At 51.6% G+C, this 21,120-nt stretch overlaps 1 protein-coding gene across 1 annotated transcript in view; it reads left to right on the top strand.

Annotated features, from left to right (window-relative positions):
- Nucleotides 1-258: 258 nt before the first annotated feature.
- The window catches only part of TSHZ1 (teashirt zinc finger homeobox 1), a 67,353-nt gene continuing 46,491 nt past the window's right edge, over nucleotides 259-21,120 (top strand). The window contains 1 exon segment of the mRNA XM_027768127.1: nucleotides 259-2,904. Within this exon segment, the coding sequence (XP_027623928.1) occupies nucleotides 2,787-2,904 (118 nt within the window). The 5' untranslated portion in view covers nucleotides 259-2,786.

The raw sequence follows: 21,120 nt of genomic DNA, 5'->3' as shown, positions 1-21,120 counted from the left end.
AGGTCTGGAAGACAGTCACGTTTCCCATTTTACAGAATCCCCATCAACATTATTGAAGATGGATGTATCTTTAAAGCAAAGATTGATTGTGGATATCGGAGTTATGGTGTCATTTATCATGGTGAATATTATTTAGACTTGGGTTGTACAAGGCTGTAACTTGAGACACAGCCAGGGGAGGGACAGCCTGAAAACGTGGATCCATGAACTTTAATGGATGGATGCTTTTTTCAAAGCTCAACTCACTATAGCGTGATTTACTTTTCCTAGGGAAAGGGACAAGCATTGCAGTCTTAAAGGGACAGCACGCTGGGTGTCCTGTTCATGGGATCCACTGGAAGGACAAGGACGGTCAGCGCCCAGACAAGATGCTGAGGCAGCGTGATGGTGGACTGGTGGTGGCCATTCAGATGTGCATCAGGGGCCGCCTTCCAAACGGGTCTCTGCCCTCTGCCCTCCTAGGACTCCAATGGACATGCACCCCAGAGCTTACCATCATCAGGGAAGCAGTTAAGACGCTGTTTATTCGAAGCCTGCTAACCTCTCCTAAGTGCTGCAGATAGCGACCATTTATATTTAGGAAGACAAATGAAGCCTAAACTCTCCCATGTCAGGAGCACGATGCTTTGGGGGGAGCGCACAGTTACCTCCAAGTGCCTAAAGGTAGTAGCATATGCGGTATGAGCAGTCTCGTCGGCCTAATTAACACCTGTCTTTTCCCTTCTGCCTCAGTATGGCATGGTTATTGACGTCCGCTCAGCTGCAAACTCCAAGGGAGTCTTAGACACAGGACCAGTGCCTCTAAAGTCCACCCTTGCGGGCTCTGTCCTCTGCTCCTGATGATGGCAGGGCTGGGTGGCCTGGTGAGTTTGTCCTTCCTTCCTGCAGGGGGCCGGAAGTGCAGTGTGAATGCGTGCACTCCAAAGCCAGGCTGCTCACTGCGTGTCCACTGCCTACTCACGTGCCTGGTACCCAGGGCGGTGTGAGCTGCTTGGGTCGTGGCCCTCGAGCCCCTCACTTAGTTAGCTGTTCCTATTTCACTGTATCTCCGTATCGGGGGCATGGGTGCATGTGCTAGGCGGAGGAGCTTCTCAAGTAGGTGAAGGGCCTGCTGCGGCCTGACCGGGCAGGGCAGGTGCTTGTGCAGCAGCCTGGCCTGGGGACAGCACCTGCACTACCCAGCACCACCGAACAGGGCTGCCGATGGCAGGCGCTGACCTCGGTGGGCAAGGGCTATGTCGGCCGCAGGGATCGCGCTGAGCTGAGGGCCACATGCCTCTTCGTCATGGACACTCCCTGTACGACTGGGTAACACAGTCCCCTTTACTGTTTTAACATTAGAAAGTTCCTTGGGGTTTGCAGTCTGCTGCACGAAAAGTAATTCTTCCCAGCCTCAGACAGTCCCAGCTTTAGAGGGTGTACAGTCTGCTGGGTTTCTGCTGTCAAAGCTGACCCTGTCGCAGCCCCGTGGGACACCTCAGAACGTGAGTGTCCATGAACCTACTCACCAACTCGTCTGGGTTCCTGCACAGCCGCTAAGTGGAGGAGGGCAGGGCTGTTTCCCCCTCCCATTGCTGTCAGAGCCCAGCAAGGGGCTTGGCTAAGCCTGAGCACCCAGTGGGGAGCCCTGGCCTTGCAAGCACAGTGAGCATGACAGGCTTTTGTGCTAGTGCCCTTGGGTGCTGCTGACACCAGGGTAAACCGAGCCCAGGAGCCTGCTTTCCATTTCAGACAGCTAAGCCAGGGCCGCACTGGACTGCTATTCTCAGAAACAGCCTTCCTTGGATGGTCAACCCAACCTTAAAACAGCACCAAACCAGACTAGCGTCACCAAAGGGGAGGGGCAGAGAAAGGTGTGGAAAAGAGTTGCTCGCACCTGCTTTTGAATGTTAGGTAAAGAGCAGTAAAAACATCTGGAAAAATAGGGGCTCTGTGCCATGGCTCCGCGGTGCTCCTGGACGTGCTGCTGGTGGTGCCGGCGGGGTGTTTCAGAGACAGTTGCCTCGGTCGCCGCGGCCTGCAGGTCTGTGTTTACTTGCGAGTTAAAAGCACATTCTTGCCCTTTGAGGAACATACGGAATGTCTACAAACAGGAAGTAGTTTGTCAAATTCGTATGAATCATGGCATCTATAATGCTGGCCGAGGTCAAATCATTACACTAAATATATTGTAACTGTTATTAATGCATGGGGTCCCCTGCCACCTCCGTGATGTGGGACCGCCACTTCCTGATTAAAAGCCGCTGGGTGATGAGGGCTGCAGCGGCCCCCCTCCGCCTTGGAGCGATTGACTGGCACTCGGGAGCCCGAGCCCCCACGGAGCCACACGGTCACGTGCACCTCACTGAGGGGCCCCAGCGCCCAGAAATGCAGAAAATGGAAAACAAGAACCAGAGTGGTCCAACTTCAGAAGCCACAACTGCATCCATAAACGGCCCAAATTTATCACGGCGCGTTATGGAGTGCAGCAAATGTCATGAAAACCATTGTTTTTTAATTTTTTTCTTGGAGAGTTTGAATGAGGTGATTTATGGTAGTTATTCATCTTAAGGGTCATCCATCAATTTTTAGTTGCTAGGCAATCAAACCAGCAGCTGTTTGCTTTGAATCAAGCTGAAAAGTTGTCAGTCACCACACGCAGGTATGACCTTAGTGGTGGCAAACATCATGCGTGCAAAATTAAAGCGGCGACGCCTTTCTTCCCCGATTCCCCGATTCCCTGGGATTTGTTGGTGCATTACTGGCCCGTCCTGGCTACTGCAAGGAAACTGAGAACAAAGGAGTGCATGGAAAATTCCTGGACTGGAACTGGACAATATCCTGCCTCTGCCGTGTTTCACGCACGCTGTGTGTTTGTGCCACCCAGGATAGATGACTCGAGGAACTGCCTGCAGCCGACGGGAGGTGAGCCACATGGTTTAGAGTATTTAAATGCGCCAGTTAAAAGATTCCTCATTTCTCTGGTGGGAGAAAATCAAATCTTAGAATTTCTCAACATGTGGCCCAGGTTGGTGGCCACCGATGGCATCTCTGGGCTGGCTGAGATGCAGTTTCTGTCCAGTCACGGGGGTAGGAACTACATCCCAGCCGTGACAGACCCCGGGCCAGGGGAGACACCTGTGGGTGCCTGGCCTGCATCTGGCTCAAAGTGGGTGCGTGACTGGTGCCCGCTGACCCTCTGCTGAGACCGCAGGCCTCTCCACTGCAGTGGCCTGCTCAGTATGGTGTGGCCCTCAGGCAGGTCACCTCTGCCTATCCCTGCACGGTCTTTTCCAAGTCTGTCTCATGGATAGTCCTCCAATGTTAGAAGGCTCCCCAGGTCTTCGCCCCTCAGCCCACTGCCTCAGAACATTCTAGGTCCCTTCAGCATTGTTGACATCGAGAGGACCTTTCTAGAAACCGGTTCCATGTCAGTGTATGCTCCCACAGCTGTAGGTAGCTGCGGGGCATCGCGGTTTACCCTAGTAAGGAGATGAGTGCATGCGACCCACGCTGTCACCAGTTCGGGCCAATTTCCATCCTCGGTGAGCCTTTCCAGCAGGACCGTTCCTTTGTTTTCCCAGAGTGTTTATGATGTGGTCACACAGGTGATTCCGGGACCTGTGCATTGCACACCACCCCTGGGGCTTTAACTCGATGACCTGAAGGATGGTTTGGCTCACTTACATTCTGAGCGTGGAGCTGAGAAACATTCTGATGCATTTTGGGATATCCGAAATAAGTTTAATTTGGGGATTAGGTTTGCCGTGGCTAAGATTGGTTAGATACTCTTTGTCCATTTAATGAGTATGCCAGAGTGTGGGGGACTTTTCCTTCTAGCAGACGGTTCTGCGCATTGGAAGAGAGCTTTCTGATGGAGACTTCTCAGACGCCGGGATTGGCCCAGGACAGCAGGAAACAGGAGGAGCAAATGCCACCCCTCCACCCACCCTGGAAGGAAGGTCCCATAGACGCTTTTCTGAAATCTCTGGGGAAGATAGATTTCAAAATTCAGAGTTTTTCAGATTTTTAAAAGGGAATTCAATGTTTATACTGTCTATTTTGCAACTCCTTCAGCTTGATGAAATAGGAGTTGAGTTTTCTGCAGAGAAATGGATGCATTTTCCCACCACCCAGGGTGCACCAAGACTGAGGCGCCTCACGTTGTCAGGTTTACTTGCCAGCAAGTTCAGGTCTGGTGAGATTTGCTGTGACAACATTAGGGGACGTTTTTAGTGCTCGGCACTATTTGGATTTGGGGGTGGTAGGGCAGAGCCTGGTACTGCACAAGCCCGTTTTTCAGTCCCCTTGTCCCTTTGAAGCTGGTTGCCTGCCCTGACAGTGGCCTGGCAGTGGGCGAGCGTGGCTGCAGCCCTGGATGCTGGGCTGGCCTCCCGTGTTCCTCCCTGTTGGAGTTCTCTTGGGTGTTTCCACCCACACCCACATGCAGAAGTCTTACTATTGCAGCTGCAGCTCCCAGAGCCTACTGGGTTCCCTATTTAAAATGGTGAGCTGTGGAGACACACTTTGTTCCCAGGCCAGCTCGATGGTGTTCAGGTTAAAGCAGTTAGATCCCACATGGCTGACTGTGCTGGACCCAGATGCTCGAAAACCCCCCTGGGCGTGTGTGCATGCATGTCCAAAATCCTGAAAGGAGAATGGAGAAGGGATTTGGGCATGTCTAGCCTCATAGAGGGTGTTTTCTTAACCCCCTCCCCATTCCTTTCTGGAATGTACACCCTCTGGCAAATTAAAAAAATATCTTTTTTATTTTAAGAGAGATTTTTGCTGCAGTGCACATGAGCTCACTGGAGGGACAGAGAGGCAGAAGAACAGAAAGCGAGAAATCATCCCCTGCGGGGAATCGCCACGCCACAATCAAGCACATGTGTTCGGTGTGAGTTTTAAGCCACTAGTTCTGGGACTCAAACCGTGATTGACTACGTGGGACGTGGGAGTCCAGCGACCAAGCCATCACGCCACCTGCTGGTCCTCAAAAAATATGTTACTCCTAATATACTCGTGGGTCTCATGAAGTACAGTCTTTTCTTGCTTTGGGGGAATCCGAAACTAGGATTATAGTACACTTTTCTTAGAAAAAGATAGAAAACCTCCCTAGTGACATTGCAGTCTGTTTCTGCTGGTTTTCGTGGTGAAGTGTAAGCCGAGGTGTGAGCTAGAGAGAGCGCTTCCCAGACACCGCAGCTCTGCAGAGAGAACACCTGCTTTTACGCCCAAGCTCTTGGCGTGCTGGGACTGGCTGCCCAGCAGTGCACGCCGCCAAAGCAGGTATGCCCGATGGTCCCCCATGCTCTCGCGTGCTGAGCGGGCACAGGACAGGGCGGCCCGGCGGGCTGGGGTTAGAGGTCTGCAGTAGTTCCCAGCCTCTGGGAGTTTAAAGAACCTGTGGCCCTCCTGTCCGTTGGCCAGCTGGCCTCTTGACTGGCGACTTCCCTGTGGAGGGTCCTGTTGCCTGCCTCGTGTCTCTCTCCTGGAAAGCGCTCCATGCTTGGGATTGCTGCAGGCCACATCGCGGTGCTTTGACGTTGAACACCGGCACACCTGCCTCGCACACCATGCGGGGCACACTCCTGCGGTACGAAGACTGACGAGTCAACTTAAAAATGCTTTTGAAAGCCCTTCTTAGGTGGTTGTACGCGAGCATAGCGTTACTTGTACACTCATCTGTGTGCCTTTCTGCTGTCTTCAGAGCTCTTTGAATCGGAAGGCCCATCAGAGGCCTCGTTCTCTTCTATTTTCTGTTTATGTCATTTGGAAGATGCTCACTTTAGAAGGGGCCTGATCTGCACACTCAGAGCTCAAATGCATCCTGCACGTTAGGGGTCTTCTGCAGGCCAGTGGCTGCAGGCCGGTGAACACACTATGGCCAGAGCCGGAGGCCCCGGTGGCTCCAGGGCCTTGTCCTCACAAGCGGGACTGCGGTTCCCGCACCTGCTCTGCTTCCCGCTCGGTTCTTTCCCCTCGTTCCTTTCCCTTCCTGCGGTCTCTCCTCCTGTCTTTTGCTTCTCTCTCCCCACCACCTCCTCTAGCAATTTGCAGCGATCCTTTAGCTTGACGAGTGTTCCTTGTGAAGTTTTTGCACAGTTTAAAAAGTTATTCCACAGCATTTTGTGCTCTTCAGAGGACGATTGCTCCAAAATCTAATAAGTCATAATGAACATAGTTCCGGAGGATGGGCCATGCGATGTGCTGGGAATAATAACTGCTTTGCCAGGGCCATTGCACGAGCATTTGAAAGAATTTTTTCCCATTAAATGTTGCATCTTTTGTATATGAGATAGCTTTCATTACTGTGCTCTAATGCTAGTTGGTTGGTTACCAACTTGAATTAGGAAAATGCGTGTGGTTCTTGATATTTCCATGAACTTTTCTGTTAAATGCCACGTACTCACACACACACACACACACACACACACACACACACACACACACCCAGATTTCTAGGAGCTTAGTGCAAGGGTATCAGTAAAAATCTTTTTCCTCCTCACATTTGTGGTTCATAAAACACTCGGGGGAGAAATTGTTTCTGTGATATTTTAGATGGTTTTACAATAAATTTTAGATATTGTGGTGTTCTGCTGTGCCCTCCATTCCATTCTCTCAGTAGACCCAGCACATCGGAAGATTTCGTCTATTGGAACGCTGCCTTTACTGAGGAGTAATTATTTGTTTGTTTCCTCACTGTTTGGTGATAAAGGCCTGGGCCCCAGTACCCCAGGATGGCTAGTTAGAGTTCCTTGCCCCGTCTGGTGGGTGTTTCCTGCACGCCCTTTCTCCAACGTGAACCTGAGGCTGGAGTCCAAGCAGCCTCCAAGCATAAATGGCGCTGCCTTAAATCCTTCTCGGAACAAGGTAGGGATTAAATAAGTAACAAACATTGACACTGAGCATGTGTTCCCTTTGCCTTTTTGAAACGTGGTGGCAGGTCCCTGACTTGCATTACAACCTTTCTGGAACCTTCCAGGGGAGCCCCAGGTTGTGCAGTGAGGTCACTGGATTTAGAACATGGAGCGGCTTTGACCTCGGCACCAAAGCTTGCTGGTTCTGCCCGTAAGAGGGTCACGTCTGCTTGAAGCATCCGAGTGCTGGCTCTGGTTTGACATCAGGGACTGGCACGGACTCCTACCTCGCAGACTTCCCTCGCTCATTTCCCCAACTGTCGCTTCACTCAGTGCGTTATTGTTCCAATAAATACTTGTTTTGAATACCTGCTGTTTCCAGATAGTTCATAGAAAAAGAAAAATAACTAAGAAGGTCCTTGACATGGTAGAGCTCACTGCATGGTGAGAACCTTCTGAAGACTAAAGTGGTTATCAATATTAACTTTATAGAAAACATTTTATTATACATCCCATGGATGTGAAGATTTCATTGAGTAATGAAATAAATGTTATCAGAATTGAATATGGGAAACAAAAAATCCATTTTCCAATTTATCTCTTGCGGTCTCCACTTCTCCTCGTGTAACCCAGCAGCGACCTGCCTCTCGCCTGTGCCAGGGCAGCGGGCGGCCTCCCAGATTTCTCTGGGCCGCCCGGTCACCTGCCGCTCTTTGCCTTACCCTTCCGCTGTCAGACAGAAGACCGCGCCCTGCTTTGATTTCAACACCGTTTTCATGCGTTCAGGGTGCACTGTCGCATGCTGTGTTTCCATCTGACCTGAGGACGTTTTGTATGATCCACTGTAGCATGTGCACATCATGCCCTGGCAGCGCTGTCCCCACCCTGGGGCCTGATGGGTGTCTGGTGTGGCGTAGTCCAGTCCTTCCCCACCCGGCCAGGTGCGTGAGTCCCACTTGTCTTCCCTACAACTCCCAGCAGTCATGAAGTGGACAGGCAGGGTTCTTCGGGCAGGCCCAGTTCTCAGGGTCTCCAGTTCTTTAAAACGCATTGCTTCAAGTCATGTCTTCCGGTACCCATTTCTGGGGAAGGGAAGGCTGCTGGACGGGAAGACAGAAGGCCTGCTGTCGAGGCGCGTCTGTTTTGTGTTGTGTCCAAGAGTCCATTCACATCTCAGGGTGGATTATTGAGAAGAAGCTTGTTTAAGGGGTGCATTTAATAATTCTGTTATTAAATAGTAAATGTGACGTCTCCTGTGCCCAGTTTCCAGTGTGTGTTTGTAGATGCCAACACCTCGTAACAAGACAGTTATAGTGAAAATTTCCTCTAGGGCTTAAGCTCCCTGGGCACTTGTACAGACAGTGCCCAGGACGCGAGGCTATGGCCCCTCATAAGGGGCAGATGCTCACTAAGAGAGGCTGGACTGATGGTTCCTGGCACATCTGCCTGTAGGATGGAATTCAGTTTTCATAGCGATCCTACTGTTACCTCCATGTCTAGAGTGAGACTGCAGAACTTCAGGTCCTGTTGATCGGTCACACGGATGGATGCCATGAGGCTACCCGGTTAAGATGTATACGGTCCTGTAAGTTAAACCCAGGAAGGCCTGATGCCTTGACCTCAGAAGCCATCCGTAAGTACTTCCTGTCTCCTGGAGTGTCTCTTGGGGTATCATGGTGCAGTGAGTCAGTGGAGAGGGAGTCAGGGGGCTTGGATCGCCCTGGCCCTTCTGCCGACCAGCCGCGGGGTGGCTGCTGGCGCCTCGGTCTCTGCAGACATGTGGACAAAGAGGCCCTAGCACAAGCTCCCTGCAGTCTGTTCTGGCTTGAAATGTGCAGGCCGGGGAGGTCCCCGCACCTCATTGTGAACCCTCCTTGCTCTCATGCTCCACGTGTAAGTTAGGGAGGCCACGTCACACCCCTCACACATGTGCATGTGCACACACGGTACTGTCTTTGGTTTCTCCTCAGTGACCACGTGTGTTGGTCTGTAACAGAGGCACGGTGTTCTCCACTACAAGTACAAAAGGCTTGGGATGTTTTCAGAAACACTCCTCATTTCTAAAGCACTCAGCATGTGCCCCAGTTACTAGTATATCAGAACTTTTTTCTTTAAAAAAAAAAAATTGCCAGAGGGCGCATGCAGTGGTAGGAGAGGGACTGGGAGGGGAGAGCGAGACAGTGCCGCCTCAGTAGACTGTGTCCCGCACAGTCCCTCCTCCTCCAGCTCTCCCTGCTTTTGGGATTTTGAGTTTGTACACACACGTGCACATGCACATGCCTGGCGTGTTTCTTAAGGCTTGAACCCCGCAGTTCACTATGTGGGACCCAGCCACCTGAACCTCCAGGCCACAGGCTGAGCCCTGCAGCCTTCTTGCACAGGCCTGCATCCTCTCTAGCCCGTTCTGCTGCTCCCGGGGAGCTCTGTGGCATCCTGCAGTCCTGCTGCCAGAGCCCTGCCCCGTGCTGAGTGCGCAGTGCTCAGAGCCCCAACCAGGCATTCCCAGGTACTGTGGGACTGCAGTGTAGACTGCCGCACGCAGTGGAGTCTCCCAGCAAGGGGGGCCCTGGGTGGGCAGCTCCCCGGCTGCCTGAGGGCTTACTGGCAGCACTAGGAGTCCTGAGAAACGGCAACCAGTACATTCAGCCGCAGCGCGCTAGCCGAGCCCGCGTGGATGGTCGGTGTTCTGTTCTTGTACAGTGATGAGTTGAAGGGAGCTCAGGGAGGGCAGGGCCCGGCCTTGCATTTACCCGCAGCTCCACCGACGGTGGGGTGAGGATGCCGCAGGCTTCACCAGTGGAGACGACAGAGAGATTGTCTGCCCCTCCACAGTGTTCAATACCTGATGGGGACCAGGGGGAAAGGTCGGTGGTTTTGTTTTCAGGAAGGGGAGAGGGGGATGAAATGAGAAGGCAACTCTGGGGGGATGGCCATGCTGCAATTCCTTTTCCTCCCAGTATTTTGGGCACACTTGCACACACACCTGGAGTGTTTTTCAAGCTACTGGATCTGGGACTCGAGCTGCACAGTTGACCGTATGGGTCCTAGTCCCCTTACCCGCCACTCCACCAGGTGGCTGCAGGAACCAGGATTCCTTTCCTTGGGTAAGGGGCTGTTCAAGAAACAAGTACAAAATTAGGTTATATTTAGTATGAAAAAGGCAATCACCAAGCAACAGATCTTAAAAAACTGTGAAACATGACGGAATCCAGCCAGATAACGTGCCGGACTGGTGCCTGGCACCTGGCATGCCTGGGTTTGGCTGCGGAGGAAGACTGCCGTCATGCCTTAGCATGGGCAGTGGAAAGGGCTCTTCTACCTGGATGGCTGAGGCTGCCCCCCACCGCCCCCCAACGGTGCCCTCTGCAGACAGGGCCAGTGCTGCCCAGTGGGGGTGCTTAAGGGTGCGGGGGATTGGGGTGGGGAGACTGGCATCATTGTGTCCCAGCTGGAGGTGTCCGTCCTTTGCAAGTTATAGGAGACCATGCAGACAGAGGGCTTCTGGGTCTTGTAAGCCTGGGCTGTGGCCTTGTTGGGTCTGTGACCCTGTCTCTGTTTAGAACTCGCTCTGTTGAGGTAATGGTCCTAATGGTACCAGGAGTTGATATTTCTGTGTTTATGTTTTCATTCTTTCTTAAATTATCAAAGGAACTCCAAAGATAAGCTCCTTTTGAGCATCCGAAAGAATTTTTTGGACGGAGGGCATTTATTGAGAAACGGAGTCTTAGGATGGTCTCTATTGTGGAGGGTGTGCATATCTTGACCATGTGCTTGACTCAATTTGCAAAACGAACATTTCTTTTTTCTTTTTTTCAAAGTTTGCCAAAAGGCATGTGTGTTGGCCCGAGAGAGACAGGAGAAGGGAGGAAGACAGGACCCCCATTGGGTGTGGTCAAGCTGTAGTCTCTCTTCCTCTGTTTCTCTGTTCTGTCGGGATTTAGGGGACACTTGCACATGCATATGATGTGTTTTTTAAGCCCCCAGGGCTGGGATTTGAACCTCAGTATGCCATCGGGGGCCAGATGCCATTAATCACTATGCTAAAAAACTGGCCCTAAAGTTTCATTTTAAACTATTGGTTGTATTTTTTTTTTTTTTTTTTAGATTCTTTTGCTAGAAGGCGTGTGCACTCACCAGAGAGACAGAAGACAGAAAGTGAGAAATCACGCCCTGGGAGGAAAGCTATGCCACAACCCCTTCTCCTCTTGAGATTTTGGGCATATGTACACACGCGCCCAGCGTGAGTTTCAGGCGGCTGGGTCTGGGATTTGATCTATGGCCGGCCATCTGGGAGTCCAGCACCTTAACCACCATGCCACCTGCTGGCCCCACTTTTTCTTTTTTTTAAATTCTCTTGAACATATCTCTTTGAGATTTTTAAAGTCTTGGTTCTTTTTATTGTTTTGGAGAAATTCTTGCTCATTATGGTGCGTGTGCTGACTGGAGAGATAGAAAACGAGCAATCACCCCCTGGGGGATGGTCATACTGCAGTCCCTCCATTCTCCTCTTGGAATCTTGGGCACACATGCAAGTATACATGCAGCGTGAGTTTTAAGCCACTGGGTCCAATACTTGAACCGTAGCTGACTACATGGGAGTCCAGCAATGTAAACGTTACACCATCTGCTGGCCCCTCTCAGTTCTTTTTCAAATTTTTTTAAAGAAACTTGATGAATTTCAAGTGTATTCTTCCTACCGTAGGACACGCATCCACTCGTTTTAGGAGGAAGCCTTGCTTCCGTCCCGGGAACATGGTCTGGGACAGCTGGGAGGGGACCACAGACCTTCCCATTGGGAGAAAACCCTGCATTTCCTGGCAGTCCTCTGTCTGGGGTAGGGTTGTAGTCATCTTTTTCTCTGCTTTTCAAATAATGCATTATAAATATGGGAAAAATAGGATTAAAGTGTTTAATGCCCCCCTCCCCCGAGACCAATGTTAGAATTTATCCTTCCCTGATAAATGATAGACTTTTGACCTTAAGGAATATAAACACCCTCAGAGAGTTCAACATTGAAGAAGGTAAGTTGTCGTTCTAGCAAGCAGATCTGAAGTCGTTTACTGTTGTCCTGAGTATGGAATTTTGTTTTGAAAGACCAGCCTCTCTTTTTCTCTCTTCTGCATGGTTTCAGGCATGTTGCTTTCACCCTGCGAATTTCAGGGATAGTGAGATAGCCTATAAAGAGAAAAAGCGTCCTCCCCAAAATATGGGGGCAGAAGTTTGGAATTCTTGGGAGATTTTTAGATAACATGAAGAAGACAACTTCAAGGACCCTCTCTCTTGTGAGCCCTCTGGAAAATTAAAAACAAGGGGGGTGATCAGATAGATTAGAAACTGGGGGCACAGGCTGAGCTCGCCAGACAAGGAGTGTTCCTGAAAGCACCCCAGCCTTCGAGTTTGCAGTGCGTTTACAGGCTGCTGAAGGCCTGAGGCTGTCTGAGGGCTGGCTCGGGTGCTGGTGTGGACCAGTGTGCCACTCTTAGCAGCCACGGGCTGTCCTCTACTCCGGCTGGCCCCACGGTGCCATCTCGGCCCCTGTTCCCATCACCCACCCAGAGCCTGTGGGCTGTGGGAGCACTAGTTCCTGTTGAAATGAGGACAGGTCTCAGCAGAACTTGCAGCTCAGGGCCATCCCTGGGCTCATCTGACGCTCCGTGCCATCCCCCCGGTCATCCTGATGAGCTGGACCAGCCTGTGTGTGGACACGCCCTGGCTGTTAGTGCAGTCTCCCTCCTGCACCATGAGGAGCTCCAATGCAGGTGTCGTCACACAAGGTTGTAACCACCACAAACACAAACCTACTCGGTTTTGATCCAAAGCATCACTCCGTGATGTTTAATGGCCAAACCTGCGGTTTAGTGTAATGGATTCAGAATAGCGCCTCATTTAAGGGTGTTTCTGCCTGTGAGTGTTTTGGGGTAGGAACAGATTATTCACCGTGCTGTGATCGAGGGGCACTTCCTGGGCCAGATGTCCCCGGGAGGACCCCGACGTGCCTGCTAGGTGACTGCCCATGGCTGCTCCAGTGGCCGTTTTCCATAGCCTCGACAGATAACTCGCCTGCACGTGCAGTTTCAGGTGCCCGCAGCACGGTGGTGCAGAAAACGCCTTCCCCTTGGGCATGGCTCCTCTCTCTAGAACACGCCTGAGGTTCCATAGTGTCCCAGCCTGCAGGATCCAGGTTCTGCAGCGGCCGGGGCTTGTTCCTGCCGTCCACGGTGTTCCTGGGACCAGAGCTGTCTTGTCTCTGTCCCCGCCTGGCCCCCGTTGTGCGCCCTGTTGTGTTCAGACACACAGTAGCTTGCTGGCCATGGCCTGGCTCTCCTCCCGGCTGGTAGCTGCCTGCCGCATTGCTGCATGGGAGACATGCCCTGCCTCCCCAGTCAGGGCCACAGAAGCCTGTGCTCGCCAGTGGGGTGGGGTCGCAGACGGCGCCCATGGAGGAGGGCTACTCTCATGTATTCTGTTTGGTTTGTGGTTCTCTTAGCTTGCTTTTCTTTTTCTTCCTTCTCCAATAAAGCTCATAGTAAATAGGTGAAAATTAAAACCAGAAGGGAACTTAGTAGTTACCAGGTAAAATAGCAGAAATATGTGCCCTTCCAATTTTGATGGCTGGACGCCTGAGCCCCAGGCGTCGCAGGGCTGTGCTCCCTTCCCCTGAGGGCTTTGGGGAGTTCCTTCCTCGCCCCCTTCAGCGTGGGGCTCCTGGACTTCTGGGTGTTCCTTGGCTGTGTGGCACCTCACCCAGGCCTGCCTCTGCCTCCACGTGGTTGTCTCCGCTGCACCCCCCTCTCTTACAAGGTCGCCCATTATTGGTTAGGACCCCCTTCCAATCTAGGGTGACCTCATCCCAATTTAACTAATTGTATCTGCAAAGACCCTATTTCCAAATAAATCCACACTCTGAGGTTCTGGATAGATGTGGATTTTTAAGACACTATTCCGCCTCATACAGACACCAGAGAATCAAAAGATACCCTGTCAACATGTGGGCAACAGTTTTCATTAAAGACTGGGGGTCGGGGTGGAGCCAGCTCTGACTCAGTTGTGTTCAGGATTCTTTGAACACACTCAGTGTGATGACCAGTAGTCATTGGCAGCCAATGGTTGGTTGACAATAACCAGGTAATAAAGACCCAACCTGACCACTTGGTGTTGGAGTTTGGCAGTGACTTGTGTAGACACTGACTTTGTAAGCACTTGCTGCCTCAGCAGGTGTTTCCTGGCAGCTACAAGGAGCCTGTAGCTGTCTGTTGTCCAAGCGATACCAAAGGAGGGTCCCCAAACTTCTAGTCCTCAAGAAACAGGCAATATTGTGGCTCAGTGCTACGTCTGGAAGCAAACCGAGGACAGTAAGTGGGCGTATCCTTCATCACCCTGGATACATTTCCCTGAAATGTGGCAACTGAATAGCAAAGTATTTCAGCAAAGCTGACTTGTGTGATGCCGCATCATCTTCACATGATACTGTAGCTGACGTCTGCCGCATCAGGCATGGACTCCTCCTTGTGGAGCCGAGAGATCGTTTTGCGTGGAGCCCAGCAGTTACTGAGCACATAGCAGTGCTGTCAAGGCCAGCAGTGTAGACAGCTGGCCACGGGCTGGGCAGCTTTGGGAGAGGTGGGGTGAAGGGCTGCTGTGGCACGTGTATGGCCTTGGAAACTTACTCTTGGTCTGACGCAGCCCTGGGTCTCAGCATCCCTTTCCCTTCCCAGGCCTTCTCCCTCTGGCCCCCAGAGACCACACCAGTGAGGGAGGGCCTCTCTAACCTGCGTGTGGTGGCAGCTGCCCTGGGGTCCACGCACTGAGGGTCCCATGGCAGGTCAGGCCTGGAGCACAGGGCTGCGATGCCTGGAGGTGGCACCAGAGGTCCTGGGTGCAGGGTACTTGGAGCACAGTCTCGGGTGCAGCTGTGGCTTGGGGGTCCCTTTCCCTGGGGTTCTGAGAACAGCATGGGTCTTGCAGGTTGGCTGGGAAGCCTGCTTTCCTCGTTCCCTGTGACCTCTGGTTAGGGGATCGGGACACAGGCTCCAGTCTGTTCCCCCAGTCAGCATTTCTGTCACATCCAGGACACCCACTTGGGTGCTTCGAGAAGGTGGTGGTGACAGGACACCTCGTGCCCCAGTGTTGTAGCCCAGAGCAGCAGCAGGTCAGGATTTCAGTGACGCTGTCATGAGAGAAAGCACCGGTAATGGACGTGGTCACGCTGCAAGCCCTACCCGTCCACTTCCCGTCCTGTCAGGATGGCGGTAGACACGTGTGTGCCTGATGTGTTCTTCCGTCTGGATCCAGCTCCCTTAACTGCTGGCCTGTGGGACTGGCCTTCAGTATGTTGTCTGAAGGGAAATAAAATCCGGATTTGTCATCATTGGCGGAGGCTGGAAAAGGCTGCTGTCCAGCCACGTTTGCAGCGGCGTTTGTTAGCGGATTCGGTAGGAGTAGCTGAGGAATGTTCAGATGTAGAAGAATGACAAACTCCGTTATTTTCACCTCTAGCATAAATCTTTTGACTTAGCAACTCTAAATTAGCCTGAGCGTCCAGAAAGTTTTCATGCACGGCTTGGGTCCAAAGCCCTCCTCTGAGATGAAGCTGGGTAGCTTTGCCTTTTCTTGAAATCTCGAGGAGGTCTCAAAGCAGGCTCTCAGTCGTTACACACCAGGGCTTTCCTGAGGGAGCAGGGTGCACGGGGAGAGGGCAGTGGCCAGGCCGCTCCAAACCCATGCAGCCGGTCCCAGAGTACAGAAGAGGAAACGGCCACAGTTGTGAAACACGTGAGGAGCACAGTCGGTAAGAGATGTGACAGCAAGTGTGGGCCATGCTGCAGGGGCACATTGCTGGGCGAAGTAGATCCGGCCAGGGAGGAGCAGAGGAGGTTGGAGACAGCACGGCTCCAAGCCGTGGGGAGCGGGCCTCGGGCCAGTGTACCGGCTTTCTCTGCACTCCAGTAACTACAGTGGGTGACCTTTGCCCTCAGGGGCCCTCAGACAGTGGTGCAGGACATCCCTATGTTGGGGCCAGCAGGTGGCGTGATGGTTAAGGCATTGGATTCCTACATGGCTGACCACGGTTTGAGTCCTGGATGCAGTGGCTTGAGAATCAGGCTGGGCATGTGCAGGTGTGCCCAAAATCCCAGGAGGAGAATGGGGGAGAAGGGACTGAGGCACGGCCCTCCCCTGGGGGTGATTTTTCACTTTTCCCCTGTCTTTATCACTCTCACTCTCTAGTGAGCACACATGCCTTATGGCAGGAAACCTAAAAAACCAACAAACCAAAAAACCCTACGCAGAAAAGCGTGTTTTAGCCACTCAACATCACACGCTGGGCACTGGGCCTCAGTGGCCATGGCAGGGTGGGCTGCTCCGAGCTCTGGCCGGAGTCGGAGGGCTCGCCTTTGGCACTTTTCACCTTGCCTGTCTCAGGTCTGTTTCAGTCCTTGGTCTTCTGGGTGCAGAGTGCCCTTGGGGGGCTCAGGACAGCTACTCCCTGGGCGTGGGTTTCCCTGCAGTCTTCCTGTCTGACTCGGACAGTGAACGCCAGGTACACATGGAATTCTGTGAAGTCGGCCAGGTGACAGGAAAGGCAGGCTGTGGGGCCCAGTTCTCTCTGAAGGTGTGTAAGCTGGCTTGGGTGTGCTCTTGTGTCGTTCTCTCCCACTCCCCCCACCGTCCAAACACTGCAGGAGAGAACTCTTTCGAAAGTTACTGGAGGTGAGGGACCAGCAGTTAGTGTAATGGCTATGTCGCTGGACTCCCACATAGTCGACTGCGGTTGTCCCGGACCTGGTGGCTTAAAACTCACACCGGGCGTGTGTGCGTGCGTGCCCAAGATCCCGAGAGGAGAATGGAGGAGAAGGGATTGCGGCGTGGCCATCCCCCCTGGGGGGGGATTTCTCGCTTTCTGTCTCTCTGTCTCTGTCTGTCTGGCAAGCACGTGCGCCCTATAGCAAAAATCTCTCCAAAAAAAAAAAAAAAGGTGGAAAAAAAAAAGAAAGTTACTGGAGGTGTTGCCGTGGAACCCTATTAGATCTTCCTTCCGCTAAATGCCCGTGACAGACTTTTAATGCACGTTCTAAGTGGTGTTATCGAAAGGACTATTGCACATATTAAAACCAGCCTACAGTCTGTGAAGAGAAACTGGATTTACATTTTGCCTTTAGGGTAACAAAGAGAGGCACAGAAAGAAGGTGCCTCCCACGCTGGGGATTTTAGAAGTGGGACGCAGGGAAATGGCCGGCGCACCCGCAGCCCTGGAGGCCACCGGCGAAGCACGCTTTTCAGATGTTCATTTCTCCTTTTAAAGTGAAGGCTTTTGCAGGGACCCCTGGGTATTTAAGGGCGTGTGAGTGTTGATTTTTAACTATTATCTGATAATTAAAATATCTTTATGATACAGCATGACTCTTTCCAGTTTTGAACACATGAAGCTTTATTAAGAGCAAAAGGCAGGACTTCCGGGGCTCCTGTTCCATACCTGCAATCTCCTTGTAATAAGAACAAGAATACAGAATTGTTAAAACTGTCAGACGCTCCTTTTATTCTGATTTATTTCAGCAAATTTCCCCCTTGGCCCCTATAAACTTTGTTTTCTCAAACTTCAGATTTGTGTGTTTTAGGTCTGGGAAATTCTCGTGTTATCCAAGCAGGCTGTGCACACGGCAGTGTTCTTGCGTTTCCCCATCTGCAGCTTCATTCTGTAGTAACCGTTGTTTAATTTCTGCTGCCAAGTATTCATACTCACAGCACGAAACAAAAGATATCACATTCTCCAATGGCTGCCCATCTTACGTACAACAGGAAAGGGTTGTGCTTCTTTTTCCCCGTGTCGCTCTGCTGGTGCTCTGTGCTCGATCTCAGCGGGCACTTGCCTCCGACCCTGCTGACGCCTCCCTGGAACAAGCACAGTGTGGTCGGAAGGTCCCTGCCCTGTCTCCGGGAGCATGCCTCCCTCCCCAGCCAGGCCTGTCGCCAGCTATCGGCATCCATCTTTTCGGCAGGTGTTCAGCCAGGGTGGGTGTTCAGAGGTTGCTTCCCAAAACCAGGTGTGTTTTTTTTGGAGAGGTTTTTGCTATAGGACGCATGCGCTCACCAGAAAGAGAGAGACAGAAAAACAGAAAGTGAGAAATCACCTCCCCGGGGGACGGCCATGCTGCAATCCCTTCTCCTCTCAGAATCTTGGGCACGCACGCACACGTGCCCGCCGTGAGTTCAAGCCACCAGGTCCAGGACTCGAACCGTGGTTGACTACATGGGAGTCCAGGGACATAGCCATTACACTAACTGCTGGTCCCCAGAAACCAGGCATTTTGAAAGCAGTGTCAACACAGAGTGTTTGTTCGGTGGGCGGTCCCCACTGGAGTCCAGCGAACGGCTGAGATGCCACGCTGTTCAGGGCTGTGGTTCTGGTCAGGGTTGTCTTTCTGTGTGCTATGGTGTCAGGAGCACCAGGTAGCCCTTGGCTAAGGTGTGAGTCCTGCTAGCCTCACAGGGGAGGGTCCTTCCCTTGAAGGAAGTGGAGGTGGCTGTGGGAGCCCTGGCAGTCTGTTCTAGCCCCGAAGGGTGCTGCTGTTTTCTATGGTGTTGGCCCAGAGACCTGGTGGGCAACAGTGTGTGGAGGGGCACATCGCGCATCCCGTAGACCAGAAGGCACCCACTCAGGGCTCTCCCTCCCCCGATCTCCTGCAAGCTCAGAGCACACAGTGGTAGTAGATTTAATTTTATGAGCTGCATTATCCAAGAATACTAAGCCATTTAGATCACGCCCGAGTCATGGGTTTAGAAGGGGCTTTGGTTCTCTGTGTGGGGGGAGAGAGCGCCTGTGGCCCTTTTTTTTTTTTTCTTTTAGGCACAAAGCTAGTTTAATTGAAAGAATAATTTGATTTGCCGCCGCTACAGCAAAAGAGCCTGAGATGTGGCAAATTTTCTCTCCTTTCACCCAAACTCAAGAATTTAATGCTAGCAGGCGAGCTTCTGAAGGCTGCCATCAAGTATACAGAGACAGTAACTGTCTTAAAAGCGGAATTTTGTCAATATTTTTTGCTGTGGGCCAAAGAACATTCACAATAATGGAGTACTAAAGCCCTGCTTGAAAATGTTGTCGAGTGAGAGGGAGAGGAGGATTTATTCCGAGTTGGAGCCTGCAGTATTTTGGTGGTATATATGGCTTCAGAATGATTTTCTTGCTGTAGTGAGTGGAGGCACCCAGGTGTAATTTCCTGCTCAGTGAGAGCATTTGGTGGACACGTCTGCCAGGGGCGGAGTCTGGAGGAAGGGTCGCACCCACCTGCCGTCTCCTGTCTGCGGTCACCAATGCCGGTTTCCGGACAGACGAAACACGATGGTGCCCTGGCCAGAAGCTGGCCACGGGGACCTCCGGGGGCCGCCCTGCGTGGAGCCCGGCCCCTTCGCTCCCCTTGCTTGGCTGTGCCACTTCACCAGGCCTTCGTGGAAAGTTGGTTAAATAGCAAATTGCAGAACCCACAAAATGTAATGGCCTTTGTGACTTGAAACAGATGTTCGATTCAGGGGCAGGCATTGCCTTGCCCCTAGTTATTTTGCTTTGAAAAGAATTATTCCCAGAAATTTCATTTTGGAGAACATCTTCGCCCTCGTCCTGCTCGTGAGATCTGGCGCCTGCGCTTTAAGGCTTTCCTGTAAAGCAGTTTCCTGACAGAAGGTGAAGCCATTGTTGTCCTTGTACTCATGTTCTCTGTGTGTAGTGTAATTGGAAGGGGGAGACAGAAGCACCCACACACGCGTGAGCACGCACACTCACACACACACAGCGTCATCCTTTTGGGGTGTGGAAAATACCAGCGACCTTATCATTCACTGTACTTGCTGCCGTGCCTATTTGCAATGTTCAGACGTACTGTTTTCCACTTCTTCCCTTTTTCATTTTCAATACTTCCTGTTCATTTTCATGGAAAAGGGTGATAGCTAGAGATTGCATTTATTCTGAGCCATATTGCAGGCAAAGTGAAAGCAAATCCCCCCCTCCTGGTTGTATTTAAAAACCAGAGAAACAAAACACTGTTTTCTAAAATCTAAAGATAAGGGCAGTAGGCAGATACCATTTTCTGAGGAAGCTTGGGACAATAGAAAACATCTAGAACTATTTTCTGGAGGATGTGTCTGAAAAATATATGCACGCTTATGAAAGCATTCCTAATACAGAAGACTGACCCCAGGCAGGCAGGACTTCCATCACGCCGGCAAAGGCCTTCGCAGTAGGCTCGGGCGGAGTCTCGCTGGCCTCAATAATTGCATTCTACCTCAAGTGTAAAATTCTTCCTTGGCCCAACTTAATAGTTCTGCTGGCTTTTAATGAAGACCTTTTCCCCTCAGAAATATCATGGGATGAAGTCGCATGTGGAATGTGATAGAAGCATATTAGTCTTCAGGTTAGTCTAGAAGATATTAGATTTTGGTTCATGTATTTCTTTTATGCTAATCTTTGTGTGTGTGTTTCAGACATTAATTTGGAATTGTTTAGATATTCTTTATCATTATCTATAATCCAAGGGTTATTTATTATAAGATAGATCGGGTAATGACGAACTCAGAGATGTGGAACTGAAAATATAAACGTATTTTTGTGAATATGGTTGACAGTTAATTGGCCTCAATTAATGGAAGACTAAAGTGAAAGAAAATAGAAAAGCCACCAATTCTAAAAGAAGCCCCCCCCCATTTGGCATTTACTTTATACATGTTTTAGGAAGTGGGCACTTCAGTTGCACATGACAGGTGTTTTTCCTGTTCTAATACAATCGTCCAGCTTTAGGAAGCGTCATCTTTTAATCATGCTCTCCAGTGTCTGCATTCTCTGTTAGGTCTTGTGTGGTCGGGCCTGGAATTGCTTTATAAACAGTTGGGAAATGCCAGCAGAAGCAGGAGGCAGAGAGCTGGCCTGGTAGGCAAGTGGGATCTCACCCAGCAGCCTCCAGGGCAAACTTTCCTGCCTTGGGGCATGTGCTCTTTGCTTTTTCCATCAGGGAGGAAAACCCCTCTGAGCCTGTGGCTTCTGGAGTGAGGGAGAGGGAGAAAGAGTGAGAGGGTTGGGTGTGATGGCCCAGTGCGGTGGCTCCTCCAGGTGTCACGTGTGTGTGGGGGTCGGTTCCTTCCCCCCACTGGCTCCTCTGTGTTCCTGTCCCTGGGCTCTCTAAGCCTCCCTCCCCCACTCTGGGTGTCCTGGGTCTCCCGGTCCTGGTTGAGCTGGGTCTGTGTGGTGTCTCTGCGGTGTCCCCTCATTTGCCTTGTCACTGCCGACTCTGGTGAGCTG

The sequence above is a fragment of the Tupaia chinensis genome, unplaced genomic scaffold (assembly GCF_000334495.1).
Source record: "Tupaia chinensis unplaced genomic scaffold, TupChi_1.0 Scaffold145592_1, whole genome shotgun sequence".
Classification (NCBI taxonomy): domain Eukaryota; kingdom Metazoa; phylum Chordata; class Mammalia; order Scandentia; family Tupaiidae; genus Tupaia; species Tupaia belangeri.
This window is presented reverse-complemented; position numbering and strand designations above follow the sequence as displayed.